General features: G+C 40.1%; 1 protein-coding gene across 1 annotated transcript in view; it reads left to right on the top strand.

The window, feature by feature from the left end:
* Positions 1-21,626, top strand: part of LOC129005840 (ankyrin repeat domain-containing protein 29-like) — a 59,866-nt gene that overhangs the window by 12,879 nt on the left and 25,361 nt on the right. The window contains exon 3 of the mRNA XM_054434859.1: positions 18,298-18,408. Coding sequence (XP_054290834.1) covers positions 18,298-18,408 — 111 coding nt within the window. The remainder of the gene's footprint in view (positions 1-18,297; positions 18,409-21,626) is intronic.

Here is a 21,626-nt window from a genome sequence, read left to right as displayed (position 1 = left end):
TTTTTATAAAACAACTCCATATAGTTTCACTTACATTTGAAAGTATAATAAGATTAAGTCAAACAAACTCTCAAACCAATGCTGCATTAACATACAGTAGTAGGCTTATATAATATATTGGTGTTACATTAAAAATGAATATAATCAAAAACTACAGTGATTATCAAATCTGTGTAGATCTAGTTGTATGGTTGTAAGTGTATTCACCTCGCAGACGGTCCAAGAGTCGGGTCACAGACAATAATATAACTGTGGTTGGGTATTCTAAACAACAAAATGTCTGCTAATAATTGGCTTTTACGAGAAATTTTATCATTTAAGATTTATAAAAAAAATAAATAAACGTATTTCCTGTTTTCGTAGCGTAGACTATAATAACAGTAATACTTAGTTATCGTTAAAGCATACGTCACTTGTTAGTACTTTTTTTAAGGCGTTAGCTGAAATTCAACAACATAATCTCATGCAGAGTTTAAAAAAGTATGTAAACAAAATACAATCTTTGGATCAGTGAATGTTGTTATTACATGTCAATTAACAATCCACAAGAAGTTGGAAAACTAGATTATAAATTTAGAAGAAGCAAATTTCTTATCACGAACTCAAAAACTTTGTTTTTAAGAATAATAACTTTTTAGATTTGCCGCAAGTACAGCGAAGTGTCATTATAGCGGTCCTCAACCACAGTACCGCGAACCCGGCAACTCGGACGGTGACTGATTAAATGTCAACGACGGAAGAATGTCAACAATGCGGATACACGAGGCCGTGTCTAACAGATATCCAACTGTATCTGATCTCCACTTGTATGTATCACACGGAGATGTATCTAATACAGTATTAGTGATCAAATGCGACAGGATGAAAACTATTTTATTTAATGTAATAACCCAACAAAACAATGTTGAAGTTGAAGAACTTAACGCTCCTCAGCTTAACGTAAATGGATCAATAAACAGAGCATCTACAAACCCCCTGGGAAAATGTATATTTTTTTCTTAGTTCGGGGAAAATAAAAATCATCATATTAACATGGATCTAAAAAGCCTAGTTTCTCTCCGAATGGGGTTTTTACAAAAATGCGTATAGGAACATTTATATGGATTTTATACTGTCTTACTTTTTCCATTGATGCGCTGGTGACGTAATATACATTAAATGACATTGGTATCAAAGGAGGTGGCTAAGGCTTGATTACGCTTAAAAATATATCTACATAGATTACATAGATCTAAATAGATGATCACTGTAGTTTTCGATCATATTCATATTTTATTTAACATCAATATATTTGAATAACAGAACATGTGTAAAATAATGAATGTCACATAAAACAATAAGACAAATTTCACTTCGTCATAGGAAAATGTTAACTATGCAGTGCACATAGATCAATCCTGGGACCACTGTTGTTTGCATGCTGTATAAAGGGTGTCCCGCATTTAGGAAGTGCTAAGATTTGTGAAGTGACGAGGTTAAGGCGAGCCACTGTGGTAGGGTTTATCCTAACTCCACGCGGTGGTCACTTCGGGTTCCCCGTGGCACATGTCCAAATTCGGAGAACCAGCTGTTATGTTATGTTAGGTTAGGTTAGGTTAGATTAGATTAGATTAGATTAGGTTAGGTTAATATTAAACGTTTATGCTATTATAATAATTAGGTATAAGAACGCTCTAAAAACACTAAGTTTTAAAAACTGTTTTAAAAGCTCGCATATACGGCACAACTTATCTACAACATGGATAATTTTACGATTATAAGTGTACAGTATACTTGATTAGCGCTGTCAAATCTGTCACAACGTAGCAGGTAGTCCGCGCGGCGCTCGCGCCACCCGGGGCTCGGACCACTCGGCGCTCGCGCCACGTAACCAACTCATCCCCTGTATTCTATATTCAGGACCCGACTCGCCCCTACCTGGCTTGAGCTTGGCGCAACTAAGGAACATGTTTTGGGACCCTTTGAGGGCTTGGCGCAATTAAGGAACTCTTTGGCGCAACTAATGCACGACCATTAAAATAGTGTTCAAAGCTGGGAATTGACTTTGTTTTTCCAGTCATAGCCTAAAGTTTTACGAAAAAGAGAGACCTTCGTAGGGATGTGTTGTTTAATTTATAACCAGTTGCCAACAAAAACTTAGAAATAACAGATAATGATTAATTACAATACTTTATTTTTTAAAAGCAATTGAAAGTTGTTATGCCATCAAGCCTAGTTACTCTGAGTGAATTTGTTGGTTGATATTTGCATTTTCATTTTCATTTTGATCGTTTTGTGTGAATTTACTTATGAATATTCAATTATATAACACCATTCATGTTCAACTTGTTGTACTTTCAACTACGGAAACATGACTTAGAAACTATAACTGTTAGTTTATCTATGGTTCTAAATCTGTGCGATATACAACAGTCCGATACAAACTAGTGTTTATGATACGATTTCAACAATAAAATCATCGTTGGATTAGTCATACAATTTCCCAAAAAGTCAATATATTTAATGGGCTCAATATTATATTCCATTAAACAAACTAGTTTTTAAGCTATTTCAAATGGTCATCATTTGATTTGCATTTGAATAATTGTTACGAATTAGAAATCTAATACTGTCAGTAGGTATTACCTGTCCCCATATATGAATCAAGTTTGAAGTAAATCATTTAAGGGCTTTAAGAGTTATGTATACATTTGAAAAAAATGCAAACAGACAGAAAATCAGGCATTTTAGACCCATGTTGATATGATTGATGTGTTGTCTCGACCTAAAGAACAACAAACTAACCAAAATCATTCCAGAGAGTTTGTGTAGACATAGTATATTGTTCGTATCGGTAACTGATATTTGTGAAATGTATTTAAACGAGGGAAACTAATTACAATTATTGGCTAATAATGTATACCTCCCATCTACAGCAGCTGTTTTTGTTAAAGTAGAACATAGATAAATAAGGTATTCACAGAATCTGCTATACCTAGTCAAAATTATATTTTCACCACACTATGATGTTTTTGGCTGTATTACATACGTTAATTGGTGGCTGAAAGTTACGTTTTGCTGGCCATGCCAGCTGTCGTCGTAATTTGGGGACCGAGCAGGTTTTTACAGGCCGGGGCCGCAAAATCAGCTGTCCGCTTACTTACTTAAAACATGAATGCATTTTAAATACACAATCAAAATCCAGCATTGCAATAGAATTGTGTTATTGTCACCGTTGCCTAGCAACTATTTATTTTTATTTTTGCTGATTCCTCAAATTATTTCTTCACATAACCTTGATAAAGTTGTAGTTATGTTGACTATCAGTGTGCATTATTATAGTGGTGAATCACGGTTAATAGTGGTAATAGGGTATAGTGTGGTGAAAAATAGCGTTCGTACCACGGACCGAAATGGTTTTGCAGCTCTCGATCGATTTAAGTTCTCGACTTCGTCTCGAACTTAAAAACTATCTCGAGCCGGCAAAACCTCATTTTCGGCCCTAGGTACGAAATATACTATTTCACCACACTATGATGTTTTTGGCTGTATTACATACGTTAATTGGTGGCTGAAAGTTATGTTTTGCTGGCCATGCCAGCTGTCATCGTAATTTGGGGACCGAGCAGGTTTTTACAGGCCGGGGCCGCAAAATCAGCTGTCCGCTTACTTAATTAATGAATGCATTTTAAATACACAATCATAATCCATAGCATTTTAATAGAATTTTGTCACTGTTGCCTAGCAACTATTTATTTTTATTTTTGCTGATTCCTCAAATTATTTCTTTACATAACCTTAAAGTTGTAATTATGTTGACTATCAGTGTGCATTATTATAGTGGTGAATAGTGGTAATAGGAAATAGTGTGGTGAAAAATAGCGTTCGAACCACGGACCGAAATGGTTTTGCAGCTCTCGATCGATTTAAGTTCTCGACTTCGTCTCGAACTTAAAAACTATCTCGAGCCGGCAAAACCTCATTTTCGGCCCTAGGTACGAAATATACTATTTTTTCGCTTAGTTTTTGTACTATGGTAGGTGTGTTGCTTTCTTATACTGTACTTTGCAATAATTGTACTTTTAGTTTGTGTTGATAATAAATGGTGTACGGTGTATTCGAAAAAAACATTAATTTACTTCAGCACACTCTTTCACTGGCTCAATTTAACTAAGTATATTTTAATTATAAAATTAGCAACAACTTACTATGGAGCATGGGAATATAATGGAATAAGTGTGTGTAAGTTTTTCAATAGGATGGCGTTGTAACGTGTGTAACGTTTCGCCGTGGTTTTGCGCATATGTGTATGCTCTTTAAGAGAGATTCAAGAGATTTATTGTACCATTGAGTAATAAATACATTAGGTAACGTCAAAAACTATGCTAAAATAAACAAACCAATGCATATAAATAATGAAATGATTCACCATTACAAACCATACTGAAATTGGTTAATTAATCTTCACAGCAAACAAAACAGCAAACCATGCAGTTATGGCAAAAAACAAAAGAAAATGAAAATTGTGACACATACCTGAGTATAAAAATAAAATTACAAATTAAAACAATGGCCAGCCTTCAGAGCATCATATAATTCAATAGGTTCATAAAAAGGATTCGTTTCGAGCCAATCTTTTACAATTTTTGTAAATGTTGACTTACGCAATGACCGAGCACTTTCCGGGAGAGGATTGTAAAACTTTTTGCCTGTAACAGGAAAACAGTTATTAGTTTTACTCAATCTATTGCTACTTAAATGTACATTGTTTCTATTTCTTGTGAAATATGAGTGGACATCCTTGTTACAAACCAGATCTTCTTCCATGTCCTTAATAGCTAACAAAGATTGATAAATATAGACATTTACAACAGTCATAATGCGAAGTTCAGCGAACAAATGTCTAAAATGATCCAGATAGTGGACCTGACATATTACTCGGATAGCCTTTTTTTGATGGAGCAGTACTTTCTGAGCATGCGGGAAGTGACCCCACAGGAGTGTGCCATATACAATATGGGACTGAAAAAAAAGAAAAGAAAGCCAGTCTCAGAAAGTTAAAAGGTAGTTCAGAGGTCAACTTCCTCAAAAGATGTCTTACTCTACTTAATTTTACACAAAGTGCATCTATGTGGTCATCCCACGCAAGCTCCGAATCCGAATTACAGACTCATCACTGGAAACATTTTTATTAAGGCTAAACATGATTTCTTGAGTTTTGGCTGCATTCAAGGCCAATTTATTTCCATCAAACCATTGAGACGTTTCATTTAACAATGAGCTAGCAGAATTTTTTGCCATAATATGATCAATATGTGTAGCAAAAATAGTGGTATCATCTGCGTACATCAATATATCATTTGAGACACCGTAGTACAAGTCATTCATGGCAACAATGAATAAGAAGGGACCAAGGATTGAGCCCTGGGGGACTCCATGCTTTACCACTCGAGAGTTTGATTTATCCCCAGCCCAGGATACAACCTGGAACCTATTATTAAGGTAGGACTCAAACATTTTGAGCGCACAGGCTCCAACACCATACATTGAAAGCTTTTTGACAAGTAGGTCATGCGGCACACAATCAAAAGCGCGTGACAGATCGCATAACACAACAGAGGTTGACATTTTGTCTTCAAAAGCATTAAGAATAACCTGTAAAAGGGAGCCCACCGCAGTTACTGTGGACTTGCCCCTACGGAAGCCGTGCTGAGCAGGGACTAGTAGGTTATGGGTTCCAAAGTGATCACTTATCTGACTTAACATTAAGGCTTCAAATATCTTGCCTATCACAGGGGGGATTGCCCAACTCCGCGCAGTGGTCAAATTTAATCCGAGGAAAAGTTTTATGGCCCCCGAAGGGTTCAGCCCAACTCCGCGCGGTGGTCACTTTTAGGGCCAATTCCAACTCCGCGCGGTGGTTACTTGTAATATTAAGGTTACCCGTCAATTACAGACCCATCAAAAAGTGTTTGAGACAGGGTAAAAAGTGTGAAATGTCAATAGTTAAGTGTAAAATGAATTCATTTGACAATTTAATCAAAATATGTTCCTTTTACAGGATTTTACAACAGTTTACTCATTCTCCATAAGAGTAACATAAGAATTTAAAAATAAGAATTCTTTGGCATTTTTTCTGTAACTATTCTGGCGCTTTTACGCTTCGATATACTGAATTATTTGTTTTTAAGCTTTACAAAGTGGTTTCAAAAGAAATTTAAAAACGTTATACTTTCATAATATATACATAAGCCCCAGTTCACATGGTTCAATCGTGCTGGTTTGTGAACTCGTTCGAATAAACGGTTTACACGTTCACGCCAAATTTAATCAAAATCAGATCATTTTGCTCGAGTTGTCGTGCTAACAGACTTACATATATACACATAAAATATATATACCGGTATATATATATATATATGAATTTGAACGGATGGTGTTTTCGGCCTTTGGGAAATAAAAACGAAAAATTTAATCAGTGAGTCCAGGTCTTACCATGAGACCTACGGTAATAGCTTATTCCCTATATATGGGAAATTCGCTAAAACCTTGGTCTGGGTCTAGATTCAATGAAAACCCTATTCATAGACGTAAAATTCGCCAATTTTAATAAGATGTAAAAGAAATATGCTCGTAAACCAATTTCAGCCAATTTTCCCCCCAATTTGAGGTGTATAGCCAACTGTTTTATGAAACAGAGATTACAGCCAATTTGTTGAAGCAATCTGTGGTTGTTTACAAGACTAACATTTTTGAATTTGGTACTCAAGTTTATCAGCAAGCTCATAAACCCAGTGCTAAAAAAAATGATTGAGTATTGTAGACTTTGGAACATATAAATTTACAGTCACTCTTTCTCACGGGCTTTTTAAAACTTCTTATATTAGTGGTTTTTAAGCTTCGTCTCCTGTTTTGGGTAGGCATATACTTTTTACTTTTCCTTTCTTATAAATGATGAAAATATATCATAATTTCAAACTTAGAGCACAAACTCTCATCCGTCAGGGCTGTGAGAGCCAAAATTGACCACTGCGCGGAGTTGGGCATGTGCCGCGAGGGACCCGAAGTGACCACTGCGCGGAGTTGGGCAGTCGGTTTTGACAGATTTCTGACCACCGCGCGGAGTTGGGGTAAGCCCATCACAGGTATTAGGGACACCGGCCTATAGCTTGCTAGTACATTTCTAGGGCCCTTTTTAAACACAGGCACTGTTCTGGCTGTTTTAAGAACATCAGGAAAGACGCCTTCAAGAAGGCATCAGCGAAACAAATGGGCCAGTAAAGGAGCGATTACATGTACAACCCTTTTGATAAAATCAGTTGACATATCATAAACATCTTTACTGCTAGAGGACTTAAAACTACTGACTACATTTGTTACCTCTAATGCACTAAAGTAGGGTTACCGACCTTTGCGAACCAAGTAGGATCTGCGCATGAGTAGGCGGGGCGGTGATCGAGGCAAAACCACCCCTAGAGTGGTAGTTTAATCGACAGGGGTTGTAAACATGACTCTTAACGGTTAGGGGTAGTAAATACACATATCTTTGATTGTTAGGGGTTGTTTTTTGGTAAATCATATGACGTAACCTTATTCGGTACCTTTGTTTATTATTAAACTATATTTGTTTATTTAGTTATGGATAAAAAGTGTGTACCATGACCGGGTATCGACCCCGGGTCTCGTAGGTGATAGATTATCGCCTTAGCCATCGAGCTACGACAGCAGTTACAGGTACGGTGTTTATAGTGGTAAATAACAACTTTGATTTCTTAATTTACATATACAGAGTGTGTAAAAAACACATTATTTTTTTATTTTATTTCATACATATCTACATGCAGTATTCTATAACAAATGCGAAACAAATGATAATTCACGTATCCAATGTTAAAAACAGCTAAAAGAAGGCTTAAGCGGAACTTTACCGTCGAGTATAAAAAACGGCCTTTGTAAAGGCCACCAAATGTTGAATGTTAAATTTACATTTCATAGATGTTATGTATTTAGGGGTGTCTATTGGGGTAACAGGGGTGTAATGTTTCTTCCCAGTAGTTGGCTATGTATGAAACTGTTTATGAGCCAGAGGTTTGTGGGTTCAATCCTAACTATTCACTAAATACTAAATACCTATCACCAAATGTTTTATTTCCGGTTGGGATGTTTTTGGTATAGTGTTGTATTGTTGTGGGAGTAGTTTGGGTGGTTGATCTCAGAGGTTCACGGGTTCGATCCTAACTATTCACTAAATACCAAGTTCCTATCATCAAACGTTTCATTTCCGGTTTGGGTGTTTTTGGTATAGTGTTGTAACGTAGTGGGAGTAGTGTGAGTCCTTTATCCCAGAGGTTTGCGGGTTCGTTCCTTACAAATCACTAAATGTTTCATTTCGGGTTGGGTGATATGTTGATTTTTAGTATGGTGTTAGAACGTAGTGGGAGTAGTATGAGTCCTTGATCTCAGAGGTTTGCGGGTTCGATACTAACCAATCACCAAACGTTTTATTTTCGGTTAGGATGTTTTTTGGTATAGTGTTGTATTGTTGTGGGAGTAGTTTGGGTCGTTGATCTCAGAGGTTCAAGGGTTCGATCCTTACCAATCACCAAACGTGCCATTTCCGGTTAGGGTGTTTTCTTTTGTTGTTATGGTGTTGTATTATAGTTAACCTTTTGTATATGAACCTATGGTCCCAGAGGTTGAACTGTTCGATCCTTACCAATCACCAACTGCTTCCCTTTTTTGTCAGGTTGATATTTTTATTTTTAGTATGTTGTTGTAATGTAACGGGAGTAGCGTGAGTCCTTTATCTCAGAGGTTCACGGGTTTGATCCTTACCAATCACCAAACGTGTCATTTCCGGTTGGGGTGATATTTTGAGTTTCAGTATGGTATTGTGTTATAGTTCACCGTTTGTATATGAGCCTATGGTCCCAGAGGTTCTCGGGTTCGATCCTTACCAATAACCAAATGTTTAATTTCCGTGGACTTGATCGATTCGGCGTTACCCCAAATATTTGCCACAAGACATCCTCGTTAACTTCATTTGCAGGGCGAAAAGTGACAAACCCCGACTCTTCTCTTTTCAGGTTAAGTGAACGCAAAGTGAAACCCAATTGATCGCCTTCCTGACAAACTTCTTTCATTTCATTTACAATTTGACCAAACCCTTGTCTTAGCCAGTCAATCTCACTAGTTTCAGGCGGGGGATTAGAGAACTTGAAAACAGTGTTAATTCCATGAATACGAAATTTCTTGACATAATTTTCATGTTTATCTAAGATATTTACAGGGACAACTACTTCAACAGAATCATCAACTATATTTACAGGTTCTACTACTCGAGCAGCTACGTTACTTACGTCCATCTTCGTCGAACGCTGAGAGCAAAGTGATGCGATGGTGATCCAAAGCAATATATATATATACGGTAGGGAAAGGGGTGGGGGTAGCTAATGACTACACAGATCACCTATTTATGACCAATCAGGAGTGAGCTTATTATAGCCAATCAGCGTACAGGATTTTTTCAAGTTATAACTTGTTTACTACACCGTATGTGGTACTAATTATAATTTTTGTTTCAGATGATGCAATGTCACCACACAGGATGAAGACAATTTAAATAAACCGTTTTAGCTTTCACAGTTGTTTTCCTTATTTTCTCAACTAGATATTCATTTAATAAACCTACGTATAGAAGTGAGGTTATGTTACTTGGCGGGGACAGTTGGCGGGAAAGCAAATGGCGGGATACAGTTCCTACAAGTGAGGTTATGTTACAGATACGAATGCAGTGCGTGAAGTGAGGTTATGTTATCTGGCGTGAACCGTTGGTGAGAAAGCAAGTAACAGCTCCTAGGTTATGTTATTTGGCTGGAAAACAGAGGTTATATCACATATACAAGATCATGTAATCAGCTAAGTATCGAACCCATGAACCTCTGAGCTAACCCCAATCAGGTTAGAATCGAACCCGTAAACCTACAGCGCTAACCCAATAGGATTAAAATCGAACCCGTTAACCTCTAAAACTAACCCAACCGGGTTAAAGTTGAACCCGTGAACCTCTAAAACTAACCCAACTGGGTAAAAATTGAACCCGTGAACGTACAGCACTAACCCAACCGGAAATAACATGTTTTGTGGTTAGTTAGAGTCGAACCCGTAAACCTTTTAAACTAACCCCTAACTAGGTAAGAATTGAACCCGAGAACCTACAGCGCTAACCCAATCGGATTAAAATCGAACCCGTTAACCTCTAAAACTAACCCAACCGGGTTAAAATCGAACCCGTGAACCTCTAAAACTAACCCAATTAGGTTAGGATCGAACCCATTAACCAACCCAACCGAGTTAAAATCCAACTCGTGAACCTCTAAAACTAACCCAATCAGGTTAGGATTGAACCCGTTAACCAACCCAACCGAGTTAAAATCGAACTCGTGAACCTCTAAAACTAACCCAATCAGGTTAGGATTGAACCCGTTAACCAACCCAACCGAGTTAAAATCGAACTCGTGAACCTCTAAAACTAACCCAATCAGGTTAGGATCGAACCTATTAACCAACCTAACCGAGTTAAAATCCAACTCATGAACCTCTAAAACTAACCCAATCAGGTTAGGATCAAACCACTTAACCAACCCAGTCGGATTAGAATTGAGCCCGTTAACCTCTAAAACTAACCCAACCGGGTTAAAATCGAACTCGTGAACCTCTAAAACTAACCCAATCAGGTTAGGATCGAACCCATTAACCAACCCAACCGAGTTAAGATCCAACTCGTGAACCTCTAAAACTAACCCAATCAGGTTAGAATTGAACCCGTGAACCTCTAAAACTAACCAATTTGGGTTAAAATCGAACCCGTTAACTAACCCAACCGGGATAGAATTGAACCCGTGAACCTACAGCGCTAACCCAATCCGATTAAAATCGAACCCGTTAACCTCTAAAACTAAATCGAACCCGTGAGCCTCTAAAACTAACCCAATCGGGTGAAAATCGAACCCGTTAACCAATCCAATCAGGTTAGAATTGAACCCGTTAACCAACCCAATCAGGTTAGGATCAAATCCGTGAACCTCTCCAATCGTGTTAGAATTGAACCCGTAAACCTCTAGCGCTAACCCGACCGGAACTAATATGTTTTGTGGTTGGTTAGATTCGAACCTGTGAACCTCAAGGATCAAGGACTCACACTACTCCTACTACAATACAACACTATACCAAAAACATTCCAACTGGAAATTAAACATTTGGTTATTGGTAAGGATCGAACCCGAGAACCTCTGGGACCATAGGCTCATATACAAACGGTGAACTATAACACAATACCATACTGAAACTCAAAATATCACCCCAACCGGAAATGACACGTTTGGTGATTGGTAAGGATCAAACCCGTGAACCTCTGAGATAAAGGACTCACGCTACTCCCGTTACATTACAACAACATACTAAAAATAAAAATATCAACCTGACAAAAAAGGGAAGCAGTTGGTGATTGGTAAGGATCGAACAGTTCAACCTCTGGGACCATAGGTTCATATACAAAAGGTTAACTATAATACAACACCATAACAACAAAAGAAAACACCCTAACCGGAAATGGCACGTTTGGTGATTGGTAAGGATCGAACCCTTGAACCTCTGAGATCAACGACCCAAACTACTCCCACAACAATACAACACTATACCAAAAAACATCCTAACCGAAAATAAAACGTTTGGTGATTGGTTAGTATCGAACCCGCAAACCTCTGAGATCAAGGACTCATACTACTCCCACTACGTTCTAACACCATACTAAAAATCAACATATCACCCAACCCGAAATGAAACATTTAGTGATTTGTAAGGAACGAACCCGCAAACCTCTGGGATAAAGGACTCACACTACTCCCACTACGTTACAACACTATACCAAAAACACCCAAACCGGAAATGAAACGTTTGATGATAGGAACTTGGTATTTAGTGAATAGTTAGGATCGAACCCGTGAACCTCTGAGATCAACCACCCAAACTACTCCCACAACAATACAACACTATACCAAAAACATCCCAACCGGAAATAAAACATTTGGTGATAGGTATTTAGTATTTAGTGAATAGTTAGGATTGAACCCACAAACCTCTGGCTCATAAACAGTTTCATACATAGCCAACTACTGGGAAGAAACATTACACCCCTGTTACCCCAATAGACACCCCTAAATACATAACATCTATGAAATGTAAATTTAACATTCAACATTTGGTGGCCTTTACAAAGGCCGTTTTTTATACTCGACGGTAAAGTTCCGCTTAAGCCTTCTTTTAGCTGTTTTTAACATTGGATACGTGAATTATCATTTGTTTCGCATTTGTTATAGAATACTGCATGTAGATATGTATGAAATAAAATAAAAAAATAATGTGTTTTTTACACACTCTGTATATGTAAATTAAGAAATCAAAGTTGTTATTTACCACTATAAACACCGTACCTGTAACTGCTGTCGTAGCTCGATGGCTAAGGCGATAATCTATCACCTACGAGACCCGGGGTCGATACCCGGTCATGGTACACACTTTTTATCCATAACTAAATAAACAAATATAGTTTAATAATAAACAAAGGTACCGAATAAGGTTACGTCATATGATTTACCAAAAAACAACCCCTAACAATCAAAGATATGTGTATTTACTACCCCTAACCGTTAAGAGTCATGTTTACAACCCCTGTCGATTAAACTACCACTCTAGGGGTGGTTTTGCCTCGATCACCGCCCCGCCTACTCATGCGCAGATCCTACTTGGTTCGCAAAGGTCGGTAACCCTACTCACTAACCATTTTCCACTCAAACTTATTATGTACCCCTGGAATACAATCAATATAATTGTTATACTTTAGTGGAAATTGTCTTGGCACTCTCCAACTGTTCAACCAAAGACGGGTTTCCTCTCAGAAACGAAAACATCAGACGGCGCCACAGATACGCGAGCTGCAATTAATTGATACATAAATCAGTGTCTGCCCAACAACAACCAGTCCAGCAAGTTGTAAACATTCTGATGAAAGTCGTCCACCTAGTACACGTAGCGAAAGTGACATTTACATACGCTGTATACAGGCTTCAGCCGGTCAACCACCACTACAGGTATACCAACCCATCGTCATTGCGTCGTAGCTCGTGGTGGTGCGATTCGTACTGATATAGCGAAAGTGACATTTACATACACTGTATACAGGCTTCAGCCGCTCAACCACCACTACAGGTATACCAACCCATCGTCATTGCGTCGTAGCTCGTGGTGGTGCGATTCGTACTGATATAGCGAAAGTGACATTTACATACACTGTATACAGGCTTCAGCCGCTCAACCACCACTACAGGTATACCAACCCATCGTCATTGCGTCGTAGCTCGTGGTGGTGCGATTCGTACTGATATAGCGAAAGTGACATTTACATACACTGTATACAGGCTTCAGCCGGTCAACCACCACTACAGGTATACCAACCCATCGTCATTGCGTCGTAGCTCGTGGTGGTGCGATTCGTACTGATATAGCGAAAGTGACATTTACATACACTGTATACAGGCTTCAGCCGCTCAACCACCACTACAGGTATACCAACCCATCGTCATTGGGTCGTAGCTCGTGGTAGTGCGTTTCCTACTGATATTCCTCTCATTAATTTCTTTTGATAATGAAAGCCATACTTATGTGTGATATTACCAACACTGGCTGCTGGTAGTATAGTTACTGCGGTCACACCCGGTCTCTGCTGTTATTGCTACTCTATATATGGAAGCCGTCAATAATTGTCAAACTGCCATATTGGCTGACTGTCTGCAGCTTGCTTTAGTAAACAGGATGTGTTTTTATGCGGATCACAGTCGGTGTTAATGTAAAAAATGTAACTTCTGTTCGTTATTTTATATAATAACATAGGGTATATATTGTAGTAATTACACATTTCAGTAAAACTGTAGACAGAAACGTCAATACACTAATATAAACTATAAACATGCAAATTGCCTTAAGTGTTAATGTACCCCTGACGCAGCAAACCTGCAAACTAAGCGATTCAAAATTTAAAATTTTTGGAATTTTCTCCGTAACCATTAGGCGCATAACAACGCTTCGATATACGAAATTATTTGTTTTTTAGCTCTACAAAATGGTTCGGAAAGAAATTGCAAAATGTTATGTTTTCAGGGTAAAAAAATTGGAAACCCATAAAACTCCATAAAACCCCCTCTAAACCACTGTTCCCATAGTCCAATCATGCTGGTTCGCGAACTCGTACGAATAAATGTAGGTTTACACGTTTGTACTAAATGTCATCAAAATCCTATCATTTTTGCTCGAGTTATAGTGCTAACGGACACACAATAAATAAATAAATAATGATAAATGTGAATTCGAACGGATGGCGTTTTTGGCCTCTAGGGACCTCAAACGAAAAAGTAAATTGGTCCCGGGTCCAGGTCTTACCATGAGTACTACGGTAATAGGTTATTCCCTATATGGAAAATTAGCTAAAATGAGAATAGAAGTTTTGTGGAACAAATATACAGCATGTTGTAAACTTAAGCTTTAAATAACAAAAAACTAATCGTCTGATCTTCTTGACATTCATTTCTAGCATTGACTATTGGATAGAGTTCAAGCCAATTAAACAATGAGGCTTGCCTGTATTGATTTGTAGCATAGTCTCATAGGAGGCTATATTTGTATTTAATCCCATTTATTTTTGTGAACGGTTCAAGTTTCATACGCGTCCCTCACAAACCTATTACAATTTTAAGGCTATACCTTAAGATTTAAGAGGTTATCCATAGTTATTTTTGGCACAATGAAGAAAATGCGAGTTAAAATTCCCACAGTAATTTGTGATCTAGATTGATACATTTTTGGTGGAACTTCATTTTATGGGACGCGTTGCAGAAAGTCAACAGTAACTAAATACTGCTCCCTTACCCTACAGTTATATAGTTATAATATTCTTCTTCACTAAAACTAAAACAGAGAGGGATCAATACTTATTGAGAGTCACCTAAACGGTTCACAAGCATGGGAACTCCTGAACAACTAAGTCCATACCCATGGTTTCAACTGGTAGACAATAAACTGATTTCATGTTATAATGGAAGAGAAATCGATCGTTTCCTCTCGATTTTGTTACGTATCAGTACATATAAAAAATAACTCAGTACAAAATAAATTAAATCCACAACATTTTATTGGGTTGAAAATCCTAAATATGTATTTCACTGCCTATTAACTACCATAGCAGGCATCTCCTTTTCCATTTACATATTTTTATCGAGAAAATACATTCCACAAAACTCTTACTGAATGTGTGAATCTTAGTGACATCGACATCTACGAACTATCTAGTAGCAAAGCAATATGAGCCAAGCACTGCACCATTCTTCGTTAAGAAAGTGGTCTTAATACGACAGTACAGTATTATATCCGATGGCTGAAGTAACCAGTACACGTGTATTTGGAACCACAGCATTCGTATTTGGAGCAATTATAAAATGATGTATTTCACATGTTAATCAATAATTAGTTTTAGTATGTTAGCTTCACTAATTGATGACAATTTGCACTGTCAATTTGGCTTAAAAACGATTTATTCAGCTACAGTGACTAGTAAACGTGAACTTAGAGTCGTAGTACTTGGGCCATTGGTCAGAAGTGTGACCACTACAACAGTTGTGTCAGTAACTACAGTAACGGCTCCATTGTCACCGTGTCGCCCTATACATGCTGCGACATTATCGTCAGTCTCGCGCGCCTTTTCTTATAACGGCCATTTGAATTTTTCATGCCAAGGTATGGTGTTTTGTACAGTAGTTTTGAACTGCTTGCACAGACCTATAAATTGAATTTGAAATTAAAATAAAGTTATGTCTTCAATTACGGTACAATGAAGTGAAATGAGGAAATTACGCATACGCAATTTTTACCACAAATCACAGTAGCTAACACGCCTAAGATCGAGTCTAGATATCTTAGCTGATATTAACCTTCCTACATGCGTTTTGCACAGTGATAAACGTGTTTTTAGTGTGGCCTTGGATAAACTAATCAGATATATTTACTAGGCCATTCAAAACTCTCCAACCAACAAGGAAAACAAGTCAGCAATACAGTTTGTACACGTAGTGAATTTGTCTCCATCTATTTAGCAATAATGGATAGTTATTTACCTCGGTCGAACAAGAAACCACACACCAAAAGCTCAGTTATGCTTAAGGAAATAAGTATTGAATCAACAGAAAAATCCTTTTTTCAGTAAACCACCAAGATAATTCCAATTACACATGCACCTCTTGTACTAAAATGTCTCTCATAACTCTCATTTTACAAAGTAAAGATTCAGAATGGAGATATTTCGACCCATTATATTGGTTACAAGCTATATTACATAAACAGTTTCAAAACTCATTTACATTGTTCTTATTTATTTGATGGCATTTGTTTGCTGACAGTAGGCCTATTACACAGCACATTCAGGTCGCACCTTTTGCCCGACTCCGACACGACAGATAAATTTACAATCGTCAGATCATTTATCATTTGCAGCTTTGATATAGATTGTTGGGAGGCAAGTGCACATAGAAGATACAAAAGCTGTAAACAAAGCTAAGGGATAGAGGGAGGTTTTAGTGAGGGGAGAGATTCGTAAATGATCTCTTTTACGGCACTTGACAGAGAGAGACAGAGAGAGAGAAACAGCACACGTGTCCCATAGTCGACAGTCGAATTGGTAAACTACGTGTATATTAAAAGTTAACTTTTTACTTTAAATTATTTTAATAAATTTTAGTTTACACATTTTGATGGTCCTAAATATATATATGGCTTTTTAAACAAGGAAATAATATGTGGGTATATTCTTGTCTTGCACATTTGAGATAACTAATGTTTTAAAACCACTCACATCGATATATAATTTATAATCTTAATTTATATTTCCACTACAGTACTATAAGTTCTAGGGTTTACATGGACACACACGCTTGCACGGGAGTCGAAGCGTCTAAATTAATCCGTAGATTGCGTGTGAAGGTTATATAATGCTATATGATCCATTTAAACTAATCATACACTGTGTGAGGTCTAGCAAGTCGCTGATCGGCACGACGCGGGACGCGGTCTTCTTTCTTCCGGCGGAAGTTGATCATGACTGCGACTATGATGTGACGATAATGAGTGAGATAAGTGCGATCATCCGGGGCATTAGCACGAGAGCTGCTTTTAGCGGTGTAGTCTTCGGGGGTTCGGTAAGACCTAGTCCCGGGACCGCTTCAAATATATATTTATAGAAATACTGTAATTGTCTGTTTGATTCCATCTTGTAAAAGTTTTCATGAATTTATATTATATTATTGAATTATCGTGGATAAGTTCAATCTACTCTATATACTTTATAGACTAGGGCATATCTTTTAGATAGCTATTGCCTATTATTATACAGTAATTGACCATGATTTTATAAAGGATTACTGTGATGTTTGTTTAAGGAAATAGTTTAGTGAAAATCTGATCTGAAAAATGGCAATTCACCTGCAGGTATGCTGCGGTGGGTTATTTTAGATAGTGTGATGTTATCAAAAACCTATACAAATTATAAATTGAAAACTATGTGGTCATATTTATAGACAGCTAAGTTAGGGAATTCGGTCCTTCATTAAATCAAATCAAATATTCCTTTTAGCGAATTTCCCATATAGGGAATAAGCTATTACCGTAGTACTCATGGTAAGACCTGGACCTGGGACCGATTTACTTTTTCGTTTTGAGGTCCCCAGAGGCCAAAACACCCTCCGTTCAAATTCACACACACACATATATATATGTGCCCTTTAGCGCGATAACTTGAGCAAAAATGATGGGTAATTGACAGTTCACAGGTTAAGTCTGTACTGTGGGTCGTAGCGCGACGAACTGCGAATCTAGGGCAGCGACAGCGACGTGTCCTGGTCCTGATGCCAGCTAACTAAATCTTATCAGTTAGTTGTTAATGTAGTTCACTGTTGTATTGTAATGGCCCATCCCTTGCTTTGATGGATAAGGTCACAGGCCCTTGTGGATGCCAAAATCTAAGGCTAAAAGAAGCCGCTAACCTCTTTAATTAAATTAATTCGAAACCTTTTGTCTACAGTATTACATTTTTCAGGATATTACGAACTTTGTTGTTGTTTTGACCATATATTCCGCCTCTCTTCAAATTCAAAGCACAACCAGTTATAGGCTCACCGTGACCCCAGCAGAATGTTTGGTAACAAGTCAGTATTGTTACAGAAGGAGACCCCGAGCGACGTCCGCCTCCACCTAGCGGCCGTGAACGGCGACCTCAAGGTCATCCGCAGACTCTTGGACAGTGGGAAAGTCCATGTCGACTGTCGGGACAAGGTAAGAGGCTTATAATAGTTTCAGTACCCTTACGAAAGCTACAACCAATCTACAGCTATAGTCGATTCAGCAGTGCGTCATTGTGTAGTTCATCTATGAAGTTGAGCGCCATGTTTATGGTATGATCATATGGCAGAATCATACTGTTTGTGTCTGTGTCATATTCATATTCATGAGACTTCTCTATTTACTTGCAAAGTGACTAATGTCGTCATGGCTGTGTTTAAGAAATAAACATAAGTTTTAAGTCTCCATCGCACGCACCACTGATTTTCAGATTCGTGAAATATAGAGCTTGGTGTAAATCCCACTTCCTTATGTTGTAGAATAATAACACAAACAATGAGCTGTTCAATTTATATTCCATCACTAATCTCGAAAAGCCACCTATTGCATATGGGTCGAGATGGCACTTGATGAGTGTAAGGCTGTAATTACTAGACACTTACATATTTACAGCTCAATTCAGAATGAGTGTAGACAAATAATGGTATAGTCTAATATTGTATGTAGTTTTGGTGAATTTCCCTTTAGGGGAGGATCTCTTACCGTTGGTGACACGGAATAACCACAATCTGCAGGGTTGCTGCGGCGGAGACATTGTACTACGATTGTGGGTCATTTCATTAACAAGGAAGGACCGTTTATTAAAACCCCAACAATCGTTGACAGCCCTTGGCTGGATACAGTTTAGGACCATCACAATTTTACCGACTTTTCTCCGGATCCAATATTGTACCTTCGGATTACTACGAGCACTGTAATCTCTCAGCTGCTGAACCCAGCGGAGACTTGGCCACGCAAACTTGTCGCTGCTAGCATAGATTAAAGGACTCCTTCAAATACTAACTTTATTATGAAGTGTCAATAAGTATGTATCGTAAAGAGGCATAAATTTGAATAATAAATATTCATATCATCAAAACATTAATTACTTTCTCTCTGTCTGGATAAAAAGTAAAAGTCCTTGTGGAGAAATGTTACGTATGAAAATGCTTGTTTTCGAACTAGCACCATAAAATGATTAAGAACATAAAATACTAAATATAGAGTAGATATTAAATTTATAAAAATAATTCCTCGTAAAAAATGATTTTTAGACCGTAACGATGGAACGCGAACGCAAATAACATTTTAGGTCCTAATATGCATTTGTTAAAATGTTAAAATGCATCGTTAAAATCACATAATATACAACATATTTACGAGTTGCACGTCAGAATACTTTGGACAATAAGACGCGCACAAGGCACAAGTAGGATTCTTGTTGTGGAAGAATACAGAGAAAGTGCCATGTTGATATTTACCATCCAGATTGGACATCTCTAACTCGTGATGGAAGAAGAGGATACAGGCGGAACTTCAGGGACCCCTCCGGTGACGTTTCTCACTGTGAGCTGCGACCTGCCGCAAAACGGCCTTTTACAAGGCCACCCCGATGCGCCCGCTGCTTTGCCTTCTGGCTCTGCAGCCCTGCCTCGCGCGTCGGGCCCGACTACGACCCTGCAATCGCCCATGGACTCGACTTCGGACACGGACCGACCCCCAGCTTCTGTGTGGAGCTCCGCTTCACAACCACCCGCGGACCAGAAAAACGGCCTTAGTCAAGGCCACCAGATGTCTCCAGCCCCCGGCGGAGCTCACCCCGGCCTAGCCGCCGCCCGGCCCTCTAACTCTGTCGCCGCCCGGCCCAGCAACTCCACCCCCCCGGGACTTCCCCTCACGGGGACGGAGATCAGTGCCTGGGGGAAGACCGCTGCTGCGGTGACCCGAGCGGGTGTCGATCAACGGTGCGCCACTGCCACCCCTGGCGGAGGCCCGTTCGTCTTCACTGGCGGCGAGGGGAACAGTTGCCAGGCGAACCCCTGCCCGTCGTCTGGAGAAAACGGCGTTTCTCAAGGCCACCAGACCACCAACAAGAGGCGAGCGTCTCCGACTCCTCCTGCCGAGCGGAAGGCCCGCAAAACCGGCCGAGACACCTTCCAGACACCCGCTGACTCCGACATGGAGGATGATCCGGCCCCGACGCGGAACGAGCCACGGCCTCCGCCTATCCTCCTGGACATACCGCGGAGCTGGCCTGCCCACGCCGTCGCCATCGGCCAACTGGTTGGTGGCCAATTCGACGCCTCATGCACGGGGAAAAATCTGCGGATCAGGGTGGACACCGTACCCCACTTCCGCGCCGTCCAGCGATATCTGCAACAAGAGCGAGTGCCGTTCCACACCTTCGCCCTTCGCACCGAGCGGCTGCTCAAGGTGGTGGTAAAGGGCCTGCCGCCGACGCTAGCACCAGACGAGATTATGGCGGAATTTCATGATTTCGACATATCCGAGGTCAAAATGATGAAGACTCGCCGAGGAATGCCGACTGGCCTCTGGCTCCTCACGATCCGCAGGACGGAAGGATACTCCCTGCCGTCCACTGTTTACGAAATAAGGCGAGCCTTTTATTGCAAGGTGGAGGTACGGCAATACAAGCGGCCCAACGGACCCATTCAATGTCACCGTTGCCAGGGCTTCGGCCACGGATCGGGCCAGTGCCACCGCCAGGTCCGCTGTGTCCGCTGCGGGGACACCCATCCAGCGACCGAGTGTCCTAAGGAGCCGGCAGCCCAGGCGAAGTGCTGCAACTGTGGTGAGGCCCACACTGCCAACTACAGGGGCTGCACTTGCTACAAGAATCTGCAACGGGCTTCGTACGCGGCTGCGGCGAAATCGTCCACGGCACCGTCGGGCCGTCAACCGCGCCGGGTCGACCCACCGGCTCCGAGACCTGACCCAGTGGACGAAGAGGCGCCTGGGGCTCCCGAGGTCGATGACGAGGGCTTCCGGACTCAGCGCAGAAGACGTCGTCGAGCTCCTCGGAACCCGGACAACCGCGGCAGAGCTTCCGGCCCGAGACCCCGAACACCCACCCCTCCTGTGGAGCAGTCCGCCGCCCCGGCCGAGACCCCGAACCCTCGAGTGAGGCGAACTCCCCGCCCTCGCCTGGAAGTCCCACCTCGCCAGCCCAGCGGCCCTGCCCGGCAGCCCAGCAGCCCAGCCCCGCAGCCCAGCAGCCCAGCCCCGCAGCCCAGCAGCCCTGCCCCGCAGCCCAGCCGCCCTGCCCAGCCTATCGAGCCGGCCTCAACCCCGGCCCAGTCGTCTAGGAGCCCGTCGCAGCAGTCTGAGCTGGCTCAACTCATCTCCACGCTGAGGAGCATGTTGGTCGTCGT

The sequence above is a fragment of the Macrosteles quadrilineatus genome, unplaced genomic scaffold (assembly GCF_028750875.1).
Source record: "Macrosteles quadrilineatus isolate MER2022 unplaced genomic scaffold, UCM_ALF_1.0 Scaffold_36__1_contigs__length_1205136, whole genome shotgun sequence".
Taxonomy (NCBI): Eukaryota; Metazoa; Arthropoda; class Insecta; order Hemiptera; family Cicadellidae; genus Macrosteles; species Macrosteles quadrilineatus.
The sequence above is the reverse complement of the archived record's forward strand: the minus strand, read 5'-3'. Positions and strand labels throughout refer to the sequence as shown.